This window comes from Oncorhynchus clarkii, chromosome 7, assembly GCF_045791955.1.
Source record: "Oncorhynchus clarkii lewisi isolate Uvic-CL-2024 chromosome 7, UVic_Ocla_1.0, whole genome shotgun sequence".
Classification (NCBI taxonomy): domain Eukaryota; kingdom Metazoa; phylum Chordata; class Actinopteri; order Salmoniformes; family Salmonidae; genus Oncorhynchus; species Oncorhynchus clarkii.
The window spans coordinates 18,173,285-18,195,900 of record NC_092153.1 but is presented as its reverse complement, the minus strand read 5'-3'; the positions used below and the strand labels follow the sequence as shown (position 1 = coordinate 18,195,900).

General features: G+C 41.4%; 1 protein-coding gene across 3 annotated transcripts in view; it reads right to left on the bottom strand.

The window, feature by feature from the left end:
- Positions 1-22,616, bottom strand: part of LOC139413002 (E3 ubiquitin-protein ligase Midline-1-like) — a 48,819-nt gene that overhangs the window by 10,805 nt on the left and 15,398 nt on the right. For 2 of the 3 annotated variants that reach the window (XM_071159962.1, XM_071159960.1), the window contains exons 2-3: positions 13,209-13,983; positions 884-979 (exon numbers count right to left, since the gene is read on the bottom strand). In XM_071159962.1, the coding sequence (XP_071016063.1) occupies positions 884-979; positions 13,209-13,922 (810 nt within the window). In that variant the 5' untranslated portion in view covers positions 13,923-13,983. Of the gene's footprint in view, positions 1-883; positions 980-13,208; positions 13,984-15,976; positions 16,108-22,616 lie in introns of those variants that run through there. The other variant, XM_071159961.1, reaches the window with a different exon arrangement.

The window sequence follows — 22,616 nt, the reverse complement described above, 5'->3', positions numbered from 1 at the left end:
ATTATTTAATGGGTGGAAGTGTGTTTAAAAACCATGTACACATTCGTTTCTGACCTACATCCACCATGAAAACGAGGTCAGATATTTCCCCTCTTCTTCTCTGATGCATTATTTAAATACATCCGTTTTGAAAGGACCAGGTTTGTGGATTTTTAAAAGGCTAAATGAAATGACCAAAGTGGACCTGCGGCCTGTCCTTAAACGTTTTAGTGTACTGGTGACAGTGGCCATGGAAACATAATACGATCTCTGCTTAGAGTATAAAGATAAAGATTCAGGATGTCATATCCTAGCCCACTCTTCCACCATGGGGCTGTGACTCTTTCCTCTCAGGCGCTTCTAATTTGAATCATCACAGACCAAGAACAAGTGGCTATGGTCAGAAAGGCTTAATCCAAAATAACCTTCATTAAAGAAGTAACACAACCAATCTTTTGACTCCGTATAGATACATCAGTATAATCTGATTGTATTGTACATGTGCATATTTAAATTGGACACGTATATAATATAATACATTTTTATAATGTGTTGCTTGACAAGTCAATGATTAGTAGCCTACATATCAGGAAAACATTGTGCATTTTGAAATTGTAGAACAAGATTCTATATGCAAATTCAGATGAGCAAACTCAAGCGGAGACAGGAGCATCTGTGGCCACATAAACTACTTCAAGATGACAGGACAACATGGGCATAAGCATGTTAGGAAAATCATCATTCTCATTTTAAATTTGACACCAATACAAAAATGAACAAAGTTTGTCGTTTTCTCTGAGGTGAACAGCATACAGTGAATTGGGCGTGCATCACATGCACTAGACGAACTAAATACACGCGCATCTCTGAACTAATAGCATGGTCAGTGGCATAGAGTGCTCACCTCTACATGTTGACAGGTTTGGATCAACTTTCCCATCAACCCCTCCAACTCATTGTTCCTCTTGACCAAATGACTCAGGTTGGAATCCAACGCTTGCTGAAAAAGAGAGAGAAAAGTACTATTGAAGACAGAAGAGAAAACAACAATTATTGTCCTTGTTTGTCTTATGAGCAAGCCTAAAAAGCAACCTACCATACTTTCAAGAGAAAATAAACACAAAACCAAGCTGATCAAAAGGTGTTAGAGGTCCTACATTTCTGTTTAAGAGAGAGCAAAATCATGAAGCCAAAACAGAGAAGCTTCCTCCTCCTCCTCCCCCTCTTCCTTCCTCTCCTCCTCCTTCACCTCCCCTATTCCCCTTCCAAAATCTCATCCACGGTTGTCACACTTGCTTTTGGACAATTTGGACACTAACCTCCGGGCGCTGCCCCTGTCCCTCATCCCGATACCGCCTCATCCCGGTCACTCAGTCTCCGAGCAGGACTCACAGCCAAACACTACTGGCAGAGCCTTAGCCAGAGCTTGAGCCACTCCGGAAAAAAACCTCATGCATAAACCCCCCCGACCGGCAAATGAAGCGTCAAAAGCTCCTCTGACAGCCCATCTACCTATCAAAGAGTCTTTATGCGAGCTGTTCTTCCTGACGTTTTTTCCCCTTCCTATTCTGCCTGCCTGTCTTCTTTATTTCAACATTCTATCATATTATTGCCCAACCGACCATATTAAGCCACAATGTGATGTTCAGTAGGGATTAAATGGAGTTGCCCCATGGGTAAACAACGTAAACTACAGACGAGCCAGGCAGAAGAATACGGTTGGGGGGGTTTACCAGTCTAATGGATGGCCTTAATACGATGATGACATACAAAAACAAAAACACATTAAGGACCATAGGGGATGGCATGATCAACGCGGGTGTAAAAATAACTGAACCCATGCAGGAGAACAGCAATACTACAAGGACTACTAGCGTGTCTTCTTGCTTGATTGGACATATTGAATAAGTATCACTGGAAACCAAACTAAGGGGTCAAACAGTATGCCCCATGTGACTCCCTCCATTCTGGTCTCCTCAGCATGTTCAATCTAATGTCCGATTGAAATTGACGTTAATACAATGGAATTTGTCCCCCACGGTCCTGAGAAGATTAATTGAAATGTCCCTGTTGTAAATTTGTATTCGGGTCAGGAGAAATTACTCTTGATCTCATGTATTTATAGCCAATATTCTCAATTCACTGAGTTTAAAGTGGACACGCTCTAGGTTGAGGATATTTATCAAGCATTTTCTTCTTCTTCACCTAGTAAGAGGTCAGAATAAATCAGAGTGTCAGAGGAAATGTGAAAGAAGCATCTGTTACATATCTTGAAACTGTTGTACGGTGAATCATGTACGATAACGTTGGGGTGATCCAAGCCTGTTGTCTGAAAACATGTTGAGTAAATAAGACACACCGAGAAACAAATCACAAAGATAAGACCTCTGTTGAAAGATCTTTGGCTGTATGGAGTAAAGAACGGTCTATGATGGTTAAAGGAGAGACTCACATTAAGCAGGAGGCACATGGTTGAACTCAAACTCAATGCAATTGTCCTATTCATATATATTTCAAATGGTTTGTTTTTAAAACCAAAATGCCAATAAAGCGGACGGAATACCTGAATCCTTATAGTCAGTTTATTTTTTGAATGTTCTCTCAGCAGGAGATAATGTAGTATATGAAATGACAGCCTACTGTATCCATTTACCAAATACACTAGTTCTCTTCATTGCAAAATACCACTAGCCACATTTGTGTAGTTAACAACTCAAACTGGGAGAAATCCCTGGTCATTAGTGGAAGGGTATATGGAAACTTTTGAGATTTAAATACAGTTCTATAATAATAAAAAAAAGTGGGCTACTCCTGAGTGTGGCCAGATGACATTGAAGGCAGTTGCAGGGAGTTCTACAAAGGAAATAGATTCTAATGTCATTCCTTCAGCATCTGTATCTAATCAAAAGAAAGCTACCACTCACCACACTTTTAATGGCTTCTTGCTACTTGACCTTCTAAGATCCCTGTAAGAACCCTTTACGATGAGGAAAAAATGTTTACTATTCAATATCTGATAATATCTATATGGGAGGAAACACCAAGGGCATCTAAAAAAAAAAACGATTTATGTGATACGATCACAGCATAAAGAGGGCTGAGGACAGGCAAGGCTGTTTTTATCTTAATGCAAAAGTCAACCTATAATGCATGTGTGACTTGTAAATACCAAAATTGTTATACATTTGTAAGTATGAACCTTTTTGGATGTCAATTTCTACTCCGTTGTTTGCCTTTATGAACGGTGTGACTCAGGAGTACTAGAATCACGACTTTGCCCTTTTCTCCTTCTCCCATACTCTGAAGTGAGCATCCCACGAAAGATGCGTGAGTCCTAGGAGGCCAACACTTCACACCCCTGAGTAAAATAAATGAATCATTTCTATGGTGCGTCAGGTCCTGTACCTTTACACTGTAAACAAGGTCACTGATAAAACATGGCATGTGACATAACTTCTTCTGCATCCTCTACATCAGGGCAACTAGACTGGTTTTCGTGCTTTGCCTGGCATTTAAATACATGCAAGCGTATACCTGGATTCGCTGGTCAGACACTGATTTGAAAAAAAGAACAAAAGCTAGCAGACAATGGCCCCCAAGAACTACATGTCATGTCAGTGCCCATTCCCCAATATTACACAACACAATACCAAAGGTCTCTGAGCAACAGGTTCCTGTTCGGAATAACAACAAGAAACATGTTTTATCCCTGTTTTAACTCCCTGTGTGTGGTATCGACTGACATGCAGTGGTGTTAGACATAGTTAGCCTCAGGCAGTGATGTCATGGGAGTAGACTGATTATCCTATACCGTTGCTACACAATTGTCTCTTTCACATAGCAGGTGGGATGTTGTTTTCCTGCTCACTGTGTCTGGGTGTCCCTGAACAAGCAGTCTGATGCTCTGAAAAATGTCCACCGGGTCATCACACATCACAACACCCTCTAGCGCTGTTGTTGCAGCCAGGTCACACCAGATCCACTTCAGTATTCAACGTTTGTCCAGATTCCCAGGATGTCGGGAGATGCCTTCGATGCCATCCACTAGGGGTAATGTGAGCACCTGTTACCATCTAGTAGGCTCGCGGCTTGATAGGGCGTTGTGGATTAGGATAGAGGAAGGGATTGAAACGCAAGCCGAGGTTTCAATCCCAGTGCTATGCACTCTTTCATATTTTTTACGTTTTATCCCTATTCCAAACAGTCGGAATGAATGCCTAATTTTAACCATTACGTTTTTTTTCTGTTTTATCCCTTTGAGAACCACAGTTGCAAAAATGCAACGCTACCTATATTGCATCTTATACAGGTCCTAAACTAAAAAATGTCAAACTGTCAAATGTCAAAAATGTCATGTCAAACACTATATGCATTTCCTTAGAACCATATTTATTTCTTAGTAGTATTTGTTGTGTGTCAGTATGATTACTTTGGCATTAGTAGCCTCTGAATCATTAGAAACCTACAATGGTCCCCTACAAAAGCATATGTTGGCAGTACATGATGCAAGTACATGACTTGAGCCATTTTTTGCTGTCTTCTCTAAGATGTAGTGATTATGTAAAAAATATATATATATACAGTACCAGTCAAAAGTTTGGACACACCTACTACAAAGTGTGAATAGAATAATTTTGGTCATAAAGTCAGTATTGTCTAAAACAGAGTTTGGAAGCCTACACTACCAGTCAAAAGTTTTAGAATACCTACTCATTCAAGGGTTTTTCTTAATTTTTTATATTTTCTACATTGTAGAATAATAGTGAACACATCAACACTACGAAATAACATATATGAAATCATGTATTAACCAAAAATACACAAATAAAAATATATTTTATATTTCAGATTCTTCAAAGTAGCCACCCTTTGCCTTGATGACAGCTTTGCAAACTCATGGCATTCTCTCAACCAGCTTCATGAGGTAGTCACCTGGAATGCATTTCAATTAACAGGTGTGCCTTGTTAAAAGTTAATTTGGGGAATTTCTTTCCTTTGTAATGCTTTTGAGCCAATCAGTTGTGTTGTGACAAGGTAGGGTGGTATATAGAAGATAGCCCTTTTTGGTAAAAGACCAAGTCCATAATGTGGAAAGAACAGCTCAAATAAGCAAAGAGAAATAACAGTCACTTCATTACTTTAAGACATGAAAGTCAGTAGATCAGAAAAATGTCAAGAACTTTTAAAGTTTCTGCAAGTGCAGTCGCAAAAACCATCAAGTACTATAATGAAACTGGCGCTCATGAGGACCGCCCAGGAAAGGAAGACCCAGAGTTACCTCTGCTGCAGAGAATAAGTTAATTGGAGTTAACTGTACCTCAGATTGCAGCCCAAATAAATGCTTCACAGAGTTCAAGTAACAGACACATCTCAACATTAGCTGTTCAGAGGAGACTTCGTAAATCAGGCCTTCATGGTTGAATTACTGCAAAGGAACCACTACTAAAGGACACCAATAAGAAGAAGAGACTTGCTTGGGCCAAGAAACATGAGCAATGGACATCAGACGGGTGGAAATTTGTCCTTTAGTCTGATGAGTCCAAATTTGAGATGTTTGGTTCCAACTGCCATGTCTTGTGAGACACAGAGTAGGGGAACAGATGATCTCTGCATGTGTGGTTCCCACCGTGAAGCATAGAGGAATAGGTGTGATGGTGTGGGGGTGCTTTATTGGTGACATTGTCTGTGATTTATTTAGAATTCAAGGCACACTTAACCAGCATGGCTACCACAGCATTCTGCAGTGATACGCCGACCCATCTGGTTTGCACTTAATGGGTCTATCATTTCTTTTTCAACAGGACAATGACCCAAAACACAATTCCAGGCGGAGTAAGGGCTATTTGATCAAGAGGGAGAGTGATGGAGTGCTGCATCACCCGACCTCAACCCAATTGAGATGGTCTTGGATGAGTGGGATGAGAGAATGCCAAGAGTGTGCAAAGCTGTCATCAATGCAAAGGGTAGCTACTTTGAAGAATAAAACATTAAAACATATGTTTAACAATTTTTGGGTTATGACAGGATTTTATCTTTATTTAATTAGGCAAGTCAGTTAAGAACAAATTCTTATTTTCAATGACAGTAGGAACAGTGGGTTAACTGCCTGTTCAGGGGCAGAATTACAGATTTGTACCTTGTCAGCTCAGGGATTTGAACTTGCAACCTTCTGGTTGCTAGTCTACCGCTCTAACCACTAGGCTACCCTGCCACCCCCCTAGGCTACCCTGCCGGATTCTGTGTGTGTTATTTCATAGTTTTAATGTCTTCACTATTATTCTACAATGTAGAACATTGTAAAAATTGTCACGACGTGGCCCTTTGGGGGTGTATATCGTGTCTCCACCCCCTCTCTCACTCTCCCCACCACAAGTTTTCTGACATTACGCCAGGTCATAAATACCTGGTAGAAACTGCTATGCATTATTAAGGGAGAGAGTCTACCAGATCAAAGAGCTTATCTTAGTTCAAAACTCCTAATTGCCAAAATAGGAGAACTAAACAATATTTCTACTTTTGAGAATGTGGGAATGGTCCGTGGACACTTAAAGTACAGTCATGACGAGTGTGTTTCATTTGGTGATCTCATGAAGGACAGGAAACACACATAACTGTATCTGTAGTGTACATTTCCCAGCTGTCAAGTATACATCTAAATTTTGTGAAACATATGTGATTAAACATGAAACTATTTGTGAAAAGATGTAATATGATGTTTACCTTCTAAATGAGAGTATGGATTTTCATATAACGATTAACTAGTCAGTGGCCACACCCCCGTGAGCCCAGACATCACATTAGGCATCATAGAACTGCCCCTTCTTCCACAAGAGTATAAAACACTGTCCTACAAAATATACATTAAGTCAGAGAATGCCGGGATGTCGTCCGCACGTTGGAATGGCTACAATTCTATAAGCCACGGAGACCATGCAGCTGTAGTTTTGAATACACTGCTGGAAATGGTTAAACTCTGAGACTGTTGATCACTACAGAAGAAGGAGCAAATTCTAGATGGCACGAACTACTAGTCTGCAGCTAGAAATCACATAAACCTAGTACGAGAATACTGACAACTGCCGAAAATGTCCCAATGGTACTCCGAAGTGTCCATCCTAACCACCTACAACCACAAAAGACATTGTGACATCTGGGAAACGTAACCAGAGACTCTTATGGACTCTATAGGACGATAGAGTGTTTTCAACGGAGAGACAACAACATTGCAATTTCTTTCAGAATGAGTGGCTGTTCATGTGCAAAGCAATTATCTACTGTGTGTATTGAATTAATTTTGGCTTTCCCGATCTTTCTCAGTCCCCTTTCCTTTGTCTACCAAGCCTTCATATAGGCTTAGCCCACTAAGGACTTTTCTATCATTGTAAATAACCACTATCTACTGTTTGATTGTTATGTCATTCTGTGTGATTATTTAGTTACTTAGTAAATAAATAATTAAGCCAATTTGTATATTTATGATTTATTATGGAAACTAGGGTTTGTGCAGATAACCAAGAATTGTAAAATTTTTGGAATGAGAACTGATAATAATAATAAATCATATATAGAAGACCAATGGATCAGATATTAAAATATTTGAAGAGTTAAATTCGGGAAATTATAACTCTTACTCTTAATTTTACCAGTGGTGCACCGACATCCTAGTTAATTAATGTTTACATGATTAGTTTAATCACATAATAATTCAACCTAGATACTTGATTTAATTATATACAGTCTTCACATTTAGTGATAGTGTCACGCCCTGACCATAGAGAGCCCTTGTTTCTCTATGGTGTAGTTGGTCAGGGTGTGACGAGGGGGTGTTCTAGTTTAAAATGTTTAAACGTTGATGCATTTTACTATTTCAGACAATATAACTGCATTTTAGATGTACTGTGCCCGAAATTATTGACATCCCTGATAAAGATGAGCAATAATGACTGTATGAAATAAATCATATTAATACTGAGCTAAACTGTATGCAAAAAAGGCAAATTATATTATTGTATACTAACCCAATTGCTTAGAGAAAGAGATTTTGTTCAACAAGTAGTATTTTTTTTCACTCAAAAAGGTAGGTGTCAAAATGATTCTTATAAATAAAGTAATCGAAATTTTAGTATTTGCTCCCATATTCCTAGCACGGAATGACTACATCAAGCTTGTGACTCTACAAACGTATCGGATGCATTTGCCATTCGTTTTGGTTGAGTTTCAGATTATTTTATGCCCAAAAGAATTAAATGGTCATTCATGTTTTGTGTCATTTTGGAGTCACTTATATTGTAAATGAGAATAGAACATGTTTCTAAACAATTTTACATTAATGTGGATGCTAACATGATTACGGGTCATCCTGAATTAATCATCAGTAATGATGCGTGAGAAAGTTACAGAGGGTCAAAGATCACACCCCCAGGACCCACCAGAACATGCGCCAGCACGTCGATGCTTTTGATATATTTTTATGTGGTTTTTATAGAATTTTACGGTTTTCTTAACACAAATTCTTCCTACCATTGATGCCCAATGGTGAATTTTTTCAACTTTTCTGTAAAAAAATAAAATAACCCTGAACCGTAGTAAGAGGCCTATGCTTGGGTCTCACAGGGTTTAACCCTATCCCAAACCTTAACCCTTACTTTAACCAGTCGGAATTAATGCCTAAACGCAGCTATCGAGTTTTGACGTTTGTCCCCCCTGTGCAAACGTTGAATACTGAAGTGAGACCATAAGATCTTGTTGGTTGTTGAGCAGAGGATACATAATGTTGAAACAGCTATAGACTGTGTATCAAATTCTCTGATGTACTATATATCAACTTCTCACATCTTGCTTCATTCTTAATGTGTTTGTGGTTGCTTGTGTGTCTTGTCTCAGTGTTAATTTGTTTGTTTGTGTGCCATTATGTTCTCCTCACTTTATCTGTGTCAACTTTCTCTTCATCTCCATCAGTTCTCCATTTCTCCTGTTTCATTTTCCCAAGCCGTTTCTGTCTGATATAAACTCAGTGATTTTGTTTACGGAGAAAGGCAAGCAGCTTTGAGTTATTTACTCTCACTTAATGGAATCCATGCCTTCATGTGCACACCATGTGGGAAAGTTGCAGGATCCATACATGAAGTACATCTGCATTAATTCCATGTGATTTTGTGCCATTCGTTTTGTTGACATCAAATGATGTATACAAAATCATTTATATCACTATTTACCATCTATTTGCAGTGTTCGTGATAAACGTAACGTTTCTCCTGTCACTACTCTGCCAGTTGTGCAAAATGCAAGCCATAATGCTGCATAACGTACTGTACATGATAACACTTCAGAAACAGTCAATGCTTGTGTTGTCTGTGGTCCGTCCCTTGGCCTAGACCCTTGAGACACAAAGTCATCTGCATGGCCAGTCATAGATCAGAGGCAAGGCTGCAGGCAAAGGGTTATGACCGTGTAACAGTATGACTCAATTACTCCAGGGCATGGGGGAAGAAGTTGTAGTTGGGCTGAGTAAAGTGAAGAGTTATGGCCAAGCCAGGAGCTGTGCCATTGGGGAGGGGAGGAAGGCAGAGGACAGTCAAAGGTCTTTGCTTAGCTACAACAAGTTTATCATGATTCTGCATTGTTAGATCAGAGCTTCCTCTATGACCCAGATCCATCGACCTCTGATGCTATTTTGAACCATTTCCTCTCTCTGTACGTTTCCGTGAAATGGTAATTTTATCTCCCAAAAGGAAAGGGTGTAACCACAATGACCTAGCCCCTTCACAGAGGCCCACTGCCACCACTGAAAATACTGCAATCATAGGACAGTAATTTCCCTTCAATCGTTCGGTAGCTCCGCCTAATATGAGTACATGTTTAATAATCCTTAAGGTTTTCTTTCATGAGTAATTAAAGGTCAAATCAATACTGCATGAATTTTACATGGTGTGGTGCAAAGGTTTCTGGTAGTAGTGACCTACATTCGAGCTTCGCCTACCCTTACAGGAGTGTTTTCATGACTCTACGAATCTTTAAATCCTTCAAAAGGTGAAGTGAGAGAGATTAGACTATAGCACAAGGCCTTTCGATGCAGGTCTGTCGCAGAGTGAGAGTATTAACCCATCGTAAGCCAATCCTGGGTTGCGATCAATCGGCTCCAAACGGAAGCAAATGTTTGTATTCTGTTTCTTAATTGATACTGGAGTCATATAGGAACATGTAAAGGGTTCTCAACACTGAGAATATTACCCCCCCCCCAAAAAAGATCCACTTCACTGGACAAAGATCAGCATGTTCTTCCTCTACAGTAGGTAGAAATGTGTTTATTTTGCAATTGCAGTGCACATGTGGTATTGTGTTGTCACTGCATCAGGAATTATCTCCATTTTATAACCAAGAACCCCAAAGCACCAGTGCAAGTCTGTAATCATGCACCAATGTACCCATTCTAGTTTTGAGGGGGACAGCATTTTTTGGACTCACCTAGGGGCAGCAGAATGGTAAGGACCGGCCCTTGCATTCTTACATGATTGTGTATCCTCTGGTATGCTCATTTGTGCAATGTGCAATGCCTTTTAAGTGCAGAAGATCCATGAGAAATGCATTTATACCACTATGAAATGATTCAGTGTACTAATTGGGAGATCCACTGACCTTAATATGAATGCATCTGTCTGTAATAACACACACATAATATGGAAGTGAGGCAGAAAGACACTGTAGTGTAGAAGAACAAATGCTCCATTAATGGTTCATCTCTCTGAAAAACAAAAATAGCCAGTGCTTCATTTGAGCTGGATCTTTCCGGGAATAGGATCCAACACCTCTCAGTTTTGCAAGGATCCGGTAGCCTACCTCTCGTGGCATGACATTTTTTTCTCACTGTTTGCAATTCACACTGAACATGATAGTCCGTGTTTATTTGGCCCAGATCCTGCCGGAATAGGATCCGGCACCTTTAAGTTTTGCAAGGATCCGGTAGCACACCGCTCCGGGCATGAAACATTATTTACACGGTTTACAATATAAACATCAAATAAAAGAGATCTGCCCGTAACAAAAAAAAAGGTCATGTGAAAGGTAAACCCGGCCCGGGTTTATGGTTCGCGCAACATTGTTGCCTGGTGGCCGTTGCTGTGAAAAGAGAGAAGTGCTCTTGAATTACTCACAGAACTAGAATGATATTAATTTTCTATGATCTCTCTCCGTCTCTCTCTTGCTCTGATAGACACGAACCTGCAACTATCACCTCTCCAGCGTTGCACTAAATTCAAGAATTGCTGCTGTCTGTCCGTTCTGAAATAAATGAAATAATTCCGAATACTACACCAGGAATACGTCTATAATTTAGCCACAGAGGATCAATAGCTTATTTAAAATAAATAACATATGTGTGGATTGTGTGTAGCCTAAACACAAGGATTTGCCTCGGGAATGTGCGGCAAATCTGCCAGTGAATAGCTAAACAGACCTTTCGCAATACTTCAAATACAATCGCAGGAAAACGTAGGTTGGAAAGCAAATGGTTACTGCTGAAAAGAGAAGACTCTAATATGTATGTAGGATACCAAAATATTTGATCAACTTCCAAATAGGCCTGTTCAGTGAACAGCATTGTTTTACAAAGTAAAACAATAGAGAGAGAGAGGCTGTTGACACCAGCGCATTGACCATGACTGGTGAGTGAGTCAGTAAAACTGGAAAGCTTTTTCAGGATTTTAATTCTTCCTCATACTGTACAAAATGGCATTGTTTAGACAGGCAGCCCAATTCTGATTTTTTTTTCAACTATTTGGTCTTTTGACCAATCACATCAGATCTTTTCCAGAAAAAAAAGATAGATAAAAAATATAGAATTGGGCTGCCTGTATAAATGCAGCCTTTGTGCGTCTCCACACACCTAGGCCTAGGCTATTGATGGATTCAAGACAAGGTCTTTTTTATTGATCTCAGATTATCCATTTTGTCAGTGTCAAAGTAGCTTGTCATTTCTATCATTTGTGCGGTATTAAAAAATATTCTGTTAAAGTCACCAGTCACTTAAAATGACGTAGAGTTGCATGAAAGGCTTTTAGAAAAGGACACATTTTTCCCAGACCATAGGCAACAAATAACGTCGCCATTTGTGCAACTTCTGCAAGTGCCTCTACTCTACTGCTCTGTGCCACTCGGCAAATACAATGATATGCATGCAATGCTTTACTATAAAGCTGTTTTTTTATCATGTATTCCTGTACCTCAGAGCCCCACAGGTCACCCCCCTCTCACGCTCACATTCCGTTTCAGAACCTCCCGATTTACAAATGAAGCATTGATATTAGTTACATTTGGACTTCATGTGTTGCTTCTGTAATCAGAACACTTTTCTAGACCGCTTAACATACACAGGAGAGATGGACCAGAGTGCAAAAGATGCCAAACTGAAAATCAGTGATCACACATGGCCTTATCACAAATCAAACTCTGGTCTTAATTTGTCCTGCAGAATCCATATAGGACACCTCCATCAAACACCACACTTCTGGGGACCACCATGCCCTAACAGACACCCTTCTTCACATGGCAGCAGGCCCCCATCCGACAGCCCCCCCCCCCCCCCCCCCCCGAGTGTGCTTCAGCTCCCCCCTGAGAGAGGGGGTAATAACAGGCCATCTCCCAGTGGGCCCTCCCTAACAGCCTTTAACACGACCTACCAGTCACACTCAATTAAACCAACCCCCACCAAACGGAGCGATTACCACTGTTTAACCTCAACCTTCTGGATGCAGCACTCTTCCTCATCACTAATGAACCCCTATTTTCACACTGCCTGCACAGGAGAGATGCAGAGAGACCCTCTTGGCATTTTGGGGCGGTGCAGTACTTGTACTAATTGTATGATTAGGGCGCTCCGCTAATGATGAAACAAAAATATGATAACATCATTTTTGTTGGAAATCTAGGCTACATAGTTAGTGAAGATTATAGTGCACTCAAAACAAAATATAGTAGCTGTATTTCTTCACCACAACATTACACTTACAAAGTCACACCTACGATGGCGAATGCACAATCGGGCACCTCACTTTCTCACTCTTTTCAACTTCACACACAGCTTTCCACAGCTCCTCACTTCTCGCTTTTAATTCTTTACACCGTCACACACATTATCCACAGCAGTTCTGATGCCGCCCCTCCTCAAAACAACATGTCCACCAGCAGAGCATAGCGACCAGGTTCATGCATACATTCAAAAAGTCATCCCTTACCTTGAGTTTCTCGAAGCGGTCACTCAAGGCCGCCACCTGGTGGTCTCGGTGTCTTCCCACCAGTTTGCACAGCGAGCAGATGAGCTGTTCGTCGGTGACGCAATACATGTTCACTTTCTCCTCCTCGTGCTCCAGGCACTGCAGCCCCCGCAGGTGGCAGTCCGGCATGGGCTCAATCAGACGGTGGCCCGTGAAGGGCTTCTTATTGGGGTGCGTGGCACGCAGGCACTCGTCACAGTATGACACCTCGCATGTCACGCACGTCTTGACAGCGTTCTGCGGCGGGTCCTGCTCACAGAACTGGCACTGCACGTGGCTGGGCGGCGTCCCGGGGCTGGTCATGGCGGTGGAGGCGGGGACCAGGGCCAGGGCAAATCGCCCGGCGTCCTCGCTAGGGGAGTTGGGCCCGCTGTGGGGCAGCAGGGCCAGGGGGCCGGAGGAGGTGGCCCTCTGGACGCGGTCGATGATGTTCTGGAGGGTGACGTTGCGTTTCAGTCCTTCTAGGCCACGCTGCGGACTGAGAGAGATGACATAGCGGCAGGTGGGGCACTGGAAGGCTCCGATGGACTGGACGGGCTCGTTGGAGGCGCAGTGGGATACCAGGATGCGATGGGCACAGCCGAAGCAAAGGCTGTGGGCACAGGGCAGGAGCAGTGGGTCCTCAAAGAGCTCGAGGCAGATTGGGCAAGTCAGCTCTGACTCCAGCGCGTCCATCCTCTCAGGTGGAACTCAGGCGCGGGCGTGTCAGCGAAATCCAGGGTAACTGCTCAGCTATCTGGAGAGGTGGACAGAAAGACTGAACCGTTCAGATAAATACACGTGAATGGTTATCTACAGTTGACTGATCATTTCCATTGTCATCAATTGTAGTACTTCAATGAAAATGAAGCGATAAATGAATTCATCAAAAACGTGGAGTGTTGAGCGATCAGAGCTTGTATTGTTTGAAATGTCCACAATATATGGGTGGATGCTGTGCTAAAAAAAAAGGTGAAGTCATAGAAATAACAAAGCAAAAGTCTCTTCTGCTATTTTATGTTTCCTTTATTTATTTGTCTTAATTGTCTAATGTTAATAAACAGAGGACAGGAGTACAATTTATGTTAAAACATCTGTCTCAGTAATGGCAAGCTGTAACACACTGACTGACGGTGACCCAGAGCCCTTGTCAAAACCAATAAAGAGGGATGTCTTTTTTTACTTCTATCGAAAACCTGGTTACACAACTCAATACATTTGGCAATATACATTTGTATATCCTTTTTGTAGGCCTCCAGGTGGGTTATTTCATCCACAATTGATGCTGAATGCAGATAATCACTCATCAGAACAGAGAACTGAAACTTGCTCCCCCACAACGCTGTCTAGACAGGTCAACTAAACACTCATGCCATTGTCTGAGGTGACGGGTGCCAATACTCTCCCGACGCCATGCCCTTCTCTCAATCCTGCAGCAGTGAAAATGTACCCTCAGCTTGGCCCGAGTACAGCAAGGGACAAATTATTTTCAATAAACTGATGCTGAGCAGAGCATAGGAAACGGACCTGTCTACCTGGAAATATAATGATTTTACAGCTACCCAGAACCATTGTGTGATTTTATTTGACCATGGTAATACTGATCTGATTTAATTGAACGGTTCAATTTGAACCCTTCTTCAAAGTCTTGTGTCAATAAGTGAACAATCCTTCAAAGTCAAAGCATAATCCTACCTCTAATAAAGCCGTTTTTCCAGGGATGTCCCTGGGTGTAGTATTTTCAACAGATGTCACTGTTTTCTGTACTTGTGTGTCCAGCAAGTACAGTACTATACATCTCTCTGACCTAGTTCCAAGTGGGACTAGACTGCTAAGCAACGCCACTCCCCTACCCCTCTGGAACAGTGACAGACACAACACTTCTTATTTAGCATTGAATGGTCTCTGAATTCCTCTGATCGGGGACATTGAGTTCACTTGAATGTCAACTGCAGAATGCTTCAACCTTCGGGCATCGGACAGAAGCTGTAGTGACCAAACACATTCATTGTGAAGGATCATACAATGTGTAATACGTTGTACGTTTTAAAAACACAAACACCAAACATGCCTAAATTGACCTGATACAGAACTGAATAAATCAATGTAGCACGCACCGTACCAGCAATGACTTGTCTATCACAGAGACAACTGCAGTGACCCAAGCGTTTCCCTGAACTCAGTGAAGATAATCGCTCCCTTGACTTCGGTGTACGGTATTGAAGTATACGACTGCATGTCAAAGTATCTGCTCTCAACCTAATAACACCAGATAAACTATGAAACAGCTGAATAGATTCCTCTGGGAAAAGTCCAAAGCAAGTCATAACTTCAATAAGTAGAATGCTAGTCACTTTAATAATGTTTACATATTCTGCATTACTCATCTCATATGTATATAATGTATTCTATTCCACTGTGTCTTTGTCTATGCCGCTCTGACACTGCTCGTCCATATATTTATATATTCTTAATTCCATTTCTTTACTTAGATTTGTGTGTATTGGGTGTATTGTGTGTATTGGGTATAGGTGGTGTGAAATTGTTAGATATTACTGTTACATATTACTGCATTGTCGGAGCTAGAAACACAAGCATTTCGCTACACCCACAAAAACATCTGCTAAACACGTGTACGTGACCAATAAAATTTGAATTGATTTGAAGTGGAGCCCCCGTCAGTCTTTGCCATGGTCTTTGCCCTTCCCTAGCACGCGGATCCCCTCTTAGCAGACCCACTCAGTACCCACCAATGGATCTCGCTCCCGTGTTCTCAGCATCGCAGACATCTCTGCTGAGGAGGAGGACGATGCTACAGAAGCTGAAAAGCCCGAATCAGAAACACAGGCAGCAGGGAGCTCAGAGGACAGATCCCTGAGCATGGAGACACAGCGGGGTGGAACACCGGTCCACAGCAGGCATCACGCTGCTGCCTGTTTAGCCCTTATCCTCCTCACGCACACACTGAATACGCAAAGTCGTCTAGTGTAGCTGCCGACCAGCTTTTCACAGGAGTTTCACAGGAGCCACACAACAGGAAAGGACAGAGTTGTCCCGACAATTCCAGCAAAGTTAGCGAGAGAGAGCGGTTCACTAGAGCGGTTAGTTCTGTGGACAATCCCACTTCACACAAAAAAGTGACACTGCAATCTGTCAGACCTCACAGTGGAGGTGCGGGAGGGGAGGAGGGAGAGAAGAGAAGAGAAGAGGGGCAGAGAGGGGGTGAGGGAGAGGGTATTGTCTTCTCTCTCCCTTCTGCTCATTTATAGCTGTGGTCCAATGAAAAATCAGCAGGGATAGGTGTCAGAAGAATAACTAATGTAACACGTGTCATTAAAATACTGTGTGAATTTCAAATCTGAGGAATACACATTGTATACGTTGGAGTTCTATGACATGTAATGGGTTTAGACACTAGTCTTGGACTCTTCTTCCTATTGACCTCTGTGAAAAATAGACTGTGATGACCTTCCCAAAGGGCCTAACCAGGGTTGGTAGTTGAACTGAGTCTGAACCTTTAAGATCAATCAAATAATGTGTGGAGTTATGTTAGTGTGTTGATATGCAGCGTGAGAGAGAGTCACAAGTTGAATTACAGTGTTTTCCATTTGCGGTCAAGGCATTAACCCTTTCTGTTGTAACTAACATGGTGCCTCAGGCAGGTTTGTTTGAGAAAGTTAAATGTTGCTGGCTTGGCAATTGGGGACAGGTACAAAGAATGGAGACTCACACTGACAGCCAGCTAGCCAGACTGAAACATGGCCAATGAAGACGAGGCTACACTATCTTCATACCAAGTTGAAACCTAACAATTAAGGACAAAAAAAATTGATTTACCGGTAAGGAAACTTGATCACTTTCAGCTAAATTTGCCTGAACTGTGAGTAAGCTATGTGGTCCCAACTAACATTTAGAGTAGCCTTTTTTTAAAGTATGAGAGGGGAGGTCAACTTACTGTTGTGAGTTACAATAGTAGAATACATGGTGCAATTTCTAAATTTGGTTGTGCATCAGCAGTTTTTCTCCTTGTCAGCTAACATTTTTTTTAGTGGTAAATTAGTCTAGCCAGCTATCTAAACTTGTTGTTATTGTGGAAAAATACTGATGCAGGGCACGGTCCCAGGGGCCCTGAATTCCACGGGTCCGCCTTTGATTTTGATGTTCACTCTCACTGTGATATCATATTAACATGGCATAATGTGTAGAATTGCATAAAATTAGCTGTAAAACTGCAAAAAATATGTATATACACGTATATATATATATATATATCTCTTCCCCATGGCAAAATTTGTTATGAAATTGCAACATATTCTTTCTGCCCCATGGCATACTGTGTATATTTGCTGAAAAATTGCTTTGAAACAGCAACATTTTATCCATGCCCAAGGCACAATGTGTAGAATTGCAGGAAATTAACTTTAAAACATTTAAAATGTTTTGCTTGGATAAGGCACTTTTCATGAGCTTGGGTCCCAGAAAAACATAGAATTTCTCATTTGGGTCCCAGGCTGAAAAAAGTATAAGAACCCCTGATTTAGAGCACTATGCATATCCCCCTGTGTCTCGCTGGATATCTTGTCTGTTTGTGGAGGTACTGGTTGTATCTTTAAATCAACTCAGTTGCTAGAGGTTGTGGCATTTTCACTATCTTTGATCTCATACATTTTAAACAGATCCTTTTTCTCTCCAGTTTCTAAAAACAGTCACTTCATGAGGAGTGGATGAAAAGATGAAAGGGCAAGACAATATGATGTATAAGGGTGCAAAGGTCAGATGCTCTGAGGCAAAAAGGAAAAGTATTCAATTGGAGATTAGTTATCACCTTCAAGCTACTGTATATTGAAATTGGATGTAAAAATAGCCCTTATGTTATCATAGTAAGCTTACGTCTCCTACTGAATGTTTGTAGCTAGAGTAGCCAAACAAACAAAAAACTTATTCAATAATATGTGGTCAAGATTCCCTTTCAGTTCAGTGCAATAGGACTATCAAAAAAGGGAGATCCCATACAGTGGATACCATTTTATAATCCCACGCTTGTTATCCCAAAACAGCTGAAACGTAAAATAAAATGTACAAAAAAAATAAATGAACCAGCAGAAAGCTGCTGTAACAAAATGGAGGGGAATATTGTCCATCCGGTGGCTTGACGTGAGCGACTGTGGCATCCCACAGAGCGCAACGCTCAAACTAGGTCAAAGGCATTGACCTACCTAACATAATCAGTGTGCGTATGCATATGCACTTTCATTTCCAAACGAACTGAGACGGGCGAAAAACGAGAGGAGATGCACGAGAGGAGATGCACGAGAGGAGATGGTTCATACTTTTAGGGCAAAGGTATGAACCATTTATAGGTAGCGTAAATACAAACGTATTCTACATCTTGCCTAATTTCTGGGGATTAGATGTGAGATACATACTTCAAATATCAGTTTTATTTTGCAATTGTTAATGGTAAAAAAAATGGTAGTATTATTTTGGATTTGAAAAAGAGGAACAAAAAAATTCAAAGGAATAATTATGGGTTTTATAATCCCTATACAGAGTCTAATAAGAATCAACGCTCACATGTCCGTAGTTCATATAGCAGGACATAATCTATAGTTTCCTAACCAGGGCCAAAAATAACAAAGAATTGTTCTAGCTACCTAGGACTTTTGACAATTTATTTGCTTCTCTCCAAACACGTTTAATAACCTAAAGGCAGATTAGAGGATTGGCTGTTGAGAGTAATAACAATCTCTTTTGTTGGAGCATCTGAGATGAACCGCTGACCCTAGCGTTTCTTTCGGGAGCTGACCCACTCATACAATTTACTTGAAGTTATACATTTTTATTGAGTATGAAATTGACACCACCCTTATATAACATGGTCTTCATGCCCTTGATGTCTGCTTTTGTTGTCAATATATACTGTAGGCATATTTCCAAAGTCATTGTTGAGAGTGTGAAAATATCCACTAATAAATGGCAATTGGACCCTCTGGTCTTGGCATAAAAATGGATTTGTCACAGCTACAGTTCCACAGCCCCAGTCCACTGTTCTGACACCAGTTATAGAGTGTATTGTTACCCAGTGTCTCTCTCTCTGTCCCCTTCTCCCCATGACCGTCGCATGCAGTGCCCCCCTAATCACCTCTAATGACCGCGCCAGACCGCACGTCGGACTCATTAGCGTTAGCATTTAGCCACTCGCCCCCCTCACTCTCGGCCTGCCTGTCTTTGTTTCGGCCCCAGACACCCTGCCTGTTTATCCATAATCCGCTCCTGCCACTGTGTCTGTGACCAATCAGAGACTTTCATGTTGAAGATCGGGTCAGTCACGGCTAATGGGATTGGACGCTGTGTTTGAGGCTGGGGTGCGAGCCGGGAGATTAGGGGGGGACCTGGAACCCTAAACTGGCACATCTGACTCAGGGGGGTCTCTCTGGCTATGATCCGCATCTGGCTCCCCCCTCCTGACTGACCCAGATATGGAATAATAATAACAAATGTTATTAAAAATTACATTTGTGTTGGGGACAGATTGGGGAAGAATGTGTTTATATAATAGTGTTTATAAAGCTGACAGGGCCAGATGGAAAAGTTTCAATGACGCATGTGTGTACTGTATGCGTTTGTGTGCGAGCAAGCAAGCATATGTGTGTGCGTTGCCTGAGTGCCTGCATGCTTACGTGTGAGTGCATGCTTGCATAGCAAGTCTGCATTAAAAATGGCTCTCCCGTGAAGTAGTGACCCACGACATACGCCTAATTTCCTGAAACGAGTCATATATGTGAGGTTATGAGTTTGTGTAGAAAGTGGGAGTCTGTCCAGTTTACGGTGGAGGCATCTTATATGACCTGTGTGATGTAAACAGTACACAAATCCTTCATCTATAATGTATCATACTGTATAGGACCGTTCCCCGCTCCCTCGCTCCACTCCCTTACATCACAAGACAGATGACAAGAGAGAGAGATGTCTTATGAAGCGACTATGCAAGTACATGTGCATGTTTACATGACAGTGTATTAAATGTGTGTGATTGTCTCCCTTTCAGAATAGCTGAGACTGTTGATGTGATTCTGTGATACTGTTCGAGACCCAGCTTTAGTTTCCACAGACATGGCTAAGTGTCAGTCAGTGACAGGGGAAGAGCGAGGGGTCAGGGGTGACATATGCCACTCCACTCATCAGCCAATTCTGGCAGAGTCAAAGACCCAGTGCCGGGCGGAGAGAGTGGGAAAACTTTACCTGGCGTCTGTGGAATGTTATATGGAGCTAGGAAGCTTACGGTACTGAGTTTAACAGACATAGAGGTCAGAGGTGGGAATGTAATAAAGGTGTGTGTGTGTGTGTGCACTCGTTTGTGTGTGTGTGTGTGTGTGTGTGTGTGTGTGTGTGTGTGTGTGTGTGTGTGTGTGTGTGTGTGTGTGTGTGTGTGTGTGTGTGTGTGAACGCCTGTGTATGGTTATCTTCTCTCTGACACTCATCATCAAGTCATACTGATATCCTTTTCTACCAGCAGAAGATGTCGCTATAGACTGCAGACACAGTCATGGGATTGGGGGCCTTCGTCCTGACATGTCAGTTAGACCACAGGTCATTGATTGCTCCATCAGTTACACCCCAAGAGGCTGACCCCAGGTTATTCTTGGCATGCTTGACCTGACCGGGTAAACAGTCATATAAGGTCATAACAGCATACATAACACCCTACACATGGATCAAGTTAGAAGCTCTATGAAGCCACTATGGGAGGTGTTTAAGCAGCCTATGTGTAAGTGATATATGTTTATGTTTCACACTTCAAATACTACACCTTTTATTGAGTTTTCTGTAGTAAAAGACATAAGCTGACACACACCCCGAAAATGTTTTGTCGAAGTGCTGAGAAACGGACAGAATAAACTATAAAAAGAAAGAAAGAAAGTTGCACACTAATTATGCTCCCAAACATTTGATCGGTTAGCAACCAACTCTTCAGCACGTCGTGCCTTCTTCTTCAGGGTTTTTTGGGCAATGTACCATACACAATGTACCATACACACAATGTACCATACACAATGTACCATACACAATGTACCACACACAATGTACCATACACAATGTACCATACACAATGCACCATACACAATGTACCACACACAATGTACCATACACAATGTACCATACACAATGCACAAGCCTGTCTTTTCTCTTGCCTGTTTTAATAGTGTTGTTTGTCCATTCTTGTGATATGAATGGGAGGACTGTCAAATTATTCTATTTGGTAGGGGTTGCGGGGAATAATAAAGGAAAATTCCACAAAAAGTATATCTATATAGGTATGTGTATGTATGTATGTATGTATGTATGTATGTATATGTATGAATGTTTACATATGCATGGGTATGTACGTGTGTATATATATATATATATTTACCGAAAAATTATATGGGGGATTGGAAATGATGCAGACAATTACATTGATGGAAACAACAATCTTTCCACAATATTAAGCTGATCCACCCCTAAAAAAATTATGAAAAATAATACAAAAAAATAAAAAATAAAAAAATCATTATTTACACACAAAAATGATCGTCAAAGTAACTTTGTAAAACGTTTCAAGAAAGAACGCTCTCTGGTGGCAACAATGCAGACGTGCAGGAAGACACATCGTTATACATTGGAGCATCTGCTTCTCTGGATCTTGAGAGAGACGGCTCTCAACAATCCACATTCCATCATTTCCCCCAAAATGGCAACCACCAAACTAAAGTCACACTTTTCCTATTTCAATTGTTCTCGCCGAATGACTATGACTGATCGCTGGAAACTGGAAAACTGTGTTCAGGTCCACACGACTTCCCTGATCGAAGAGGCAGAGCAAAATCCCAAACAAGTCTCTCGTTGTTAAAGGCTCACTGCAGAAGAAGTTATCATGGAAATATTGTTCATGCATCTATTGGAGCAAATAATCAAAGAACGCATAAGCATAGGTGCATAAGAGAAGAAAAAAAACTGTCTGTGGTTCATTTCCTGCTGGGAGATACCCAGAATGCAATTAGCAAACAGCACAACTGTAATAAACTGAAAATATGCCACAACTAACGCAAGGATAACAGCTTGGTCACCATCCATCTAATTACCTTATATCAGCAAGACACACAACATGACCAGAAGTACATCAAAGACACAGGAAAGCAGAGACAAACAGACAATGCTGTTGTTGCTATATTTATTCCCAGTGACAAACACAGAGCAACTCACAGTGACTCATTCCCACAGTCTGTCATGTCCTGAGGCAGGTCAAAGTGGCCCCACGAGAGCTTATCAGACTATGGTCCTCAAGCAGTCGTCTCCACTGACCAAGTTGACAGTGGACCGCTTTATAACAGGTTGACAAAGCATCAACCA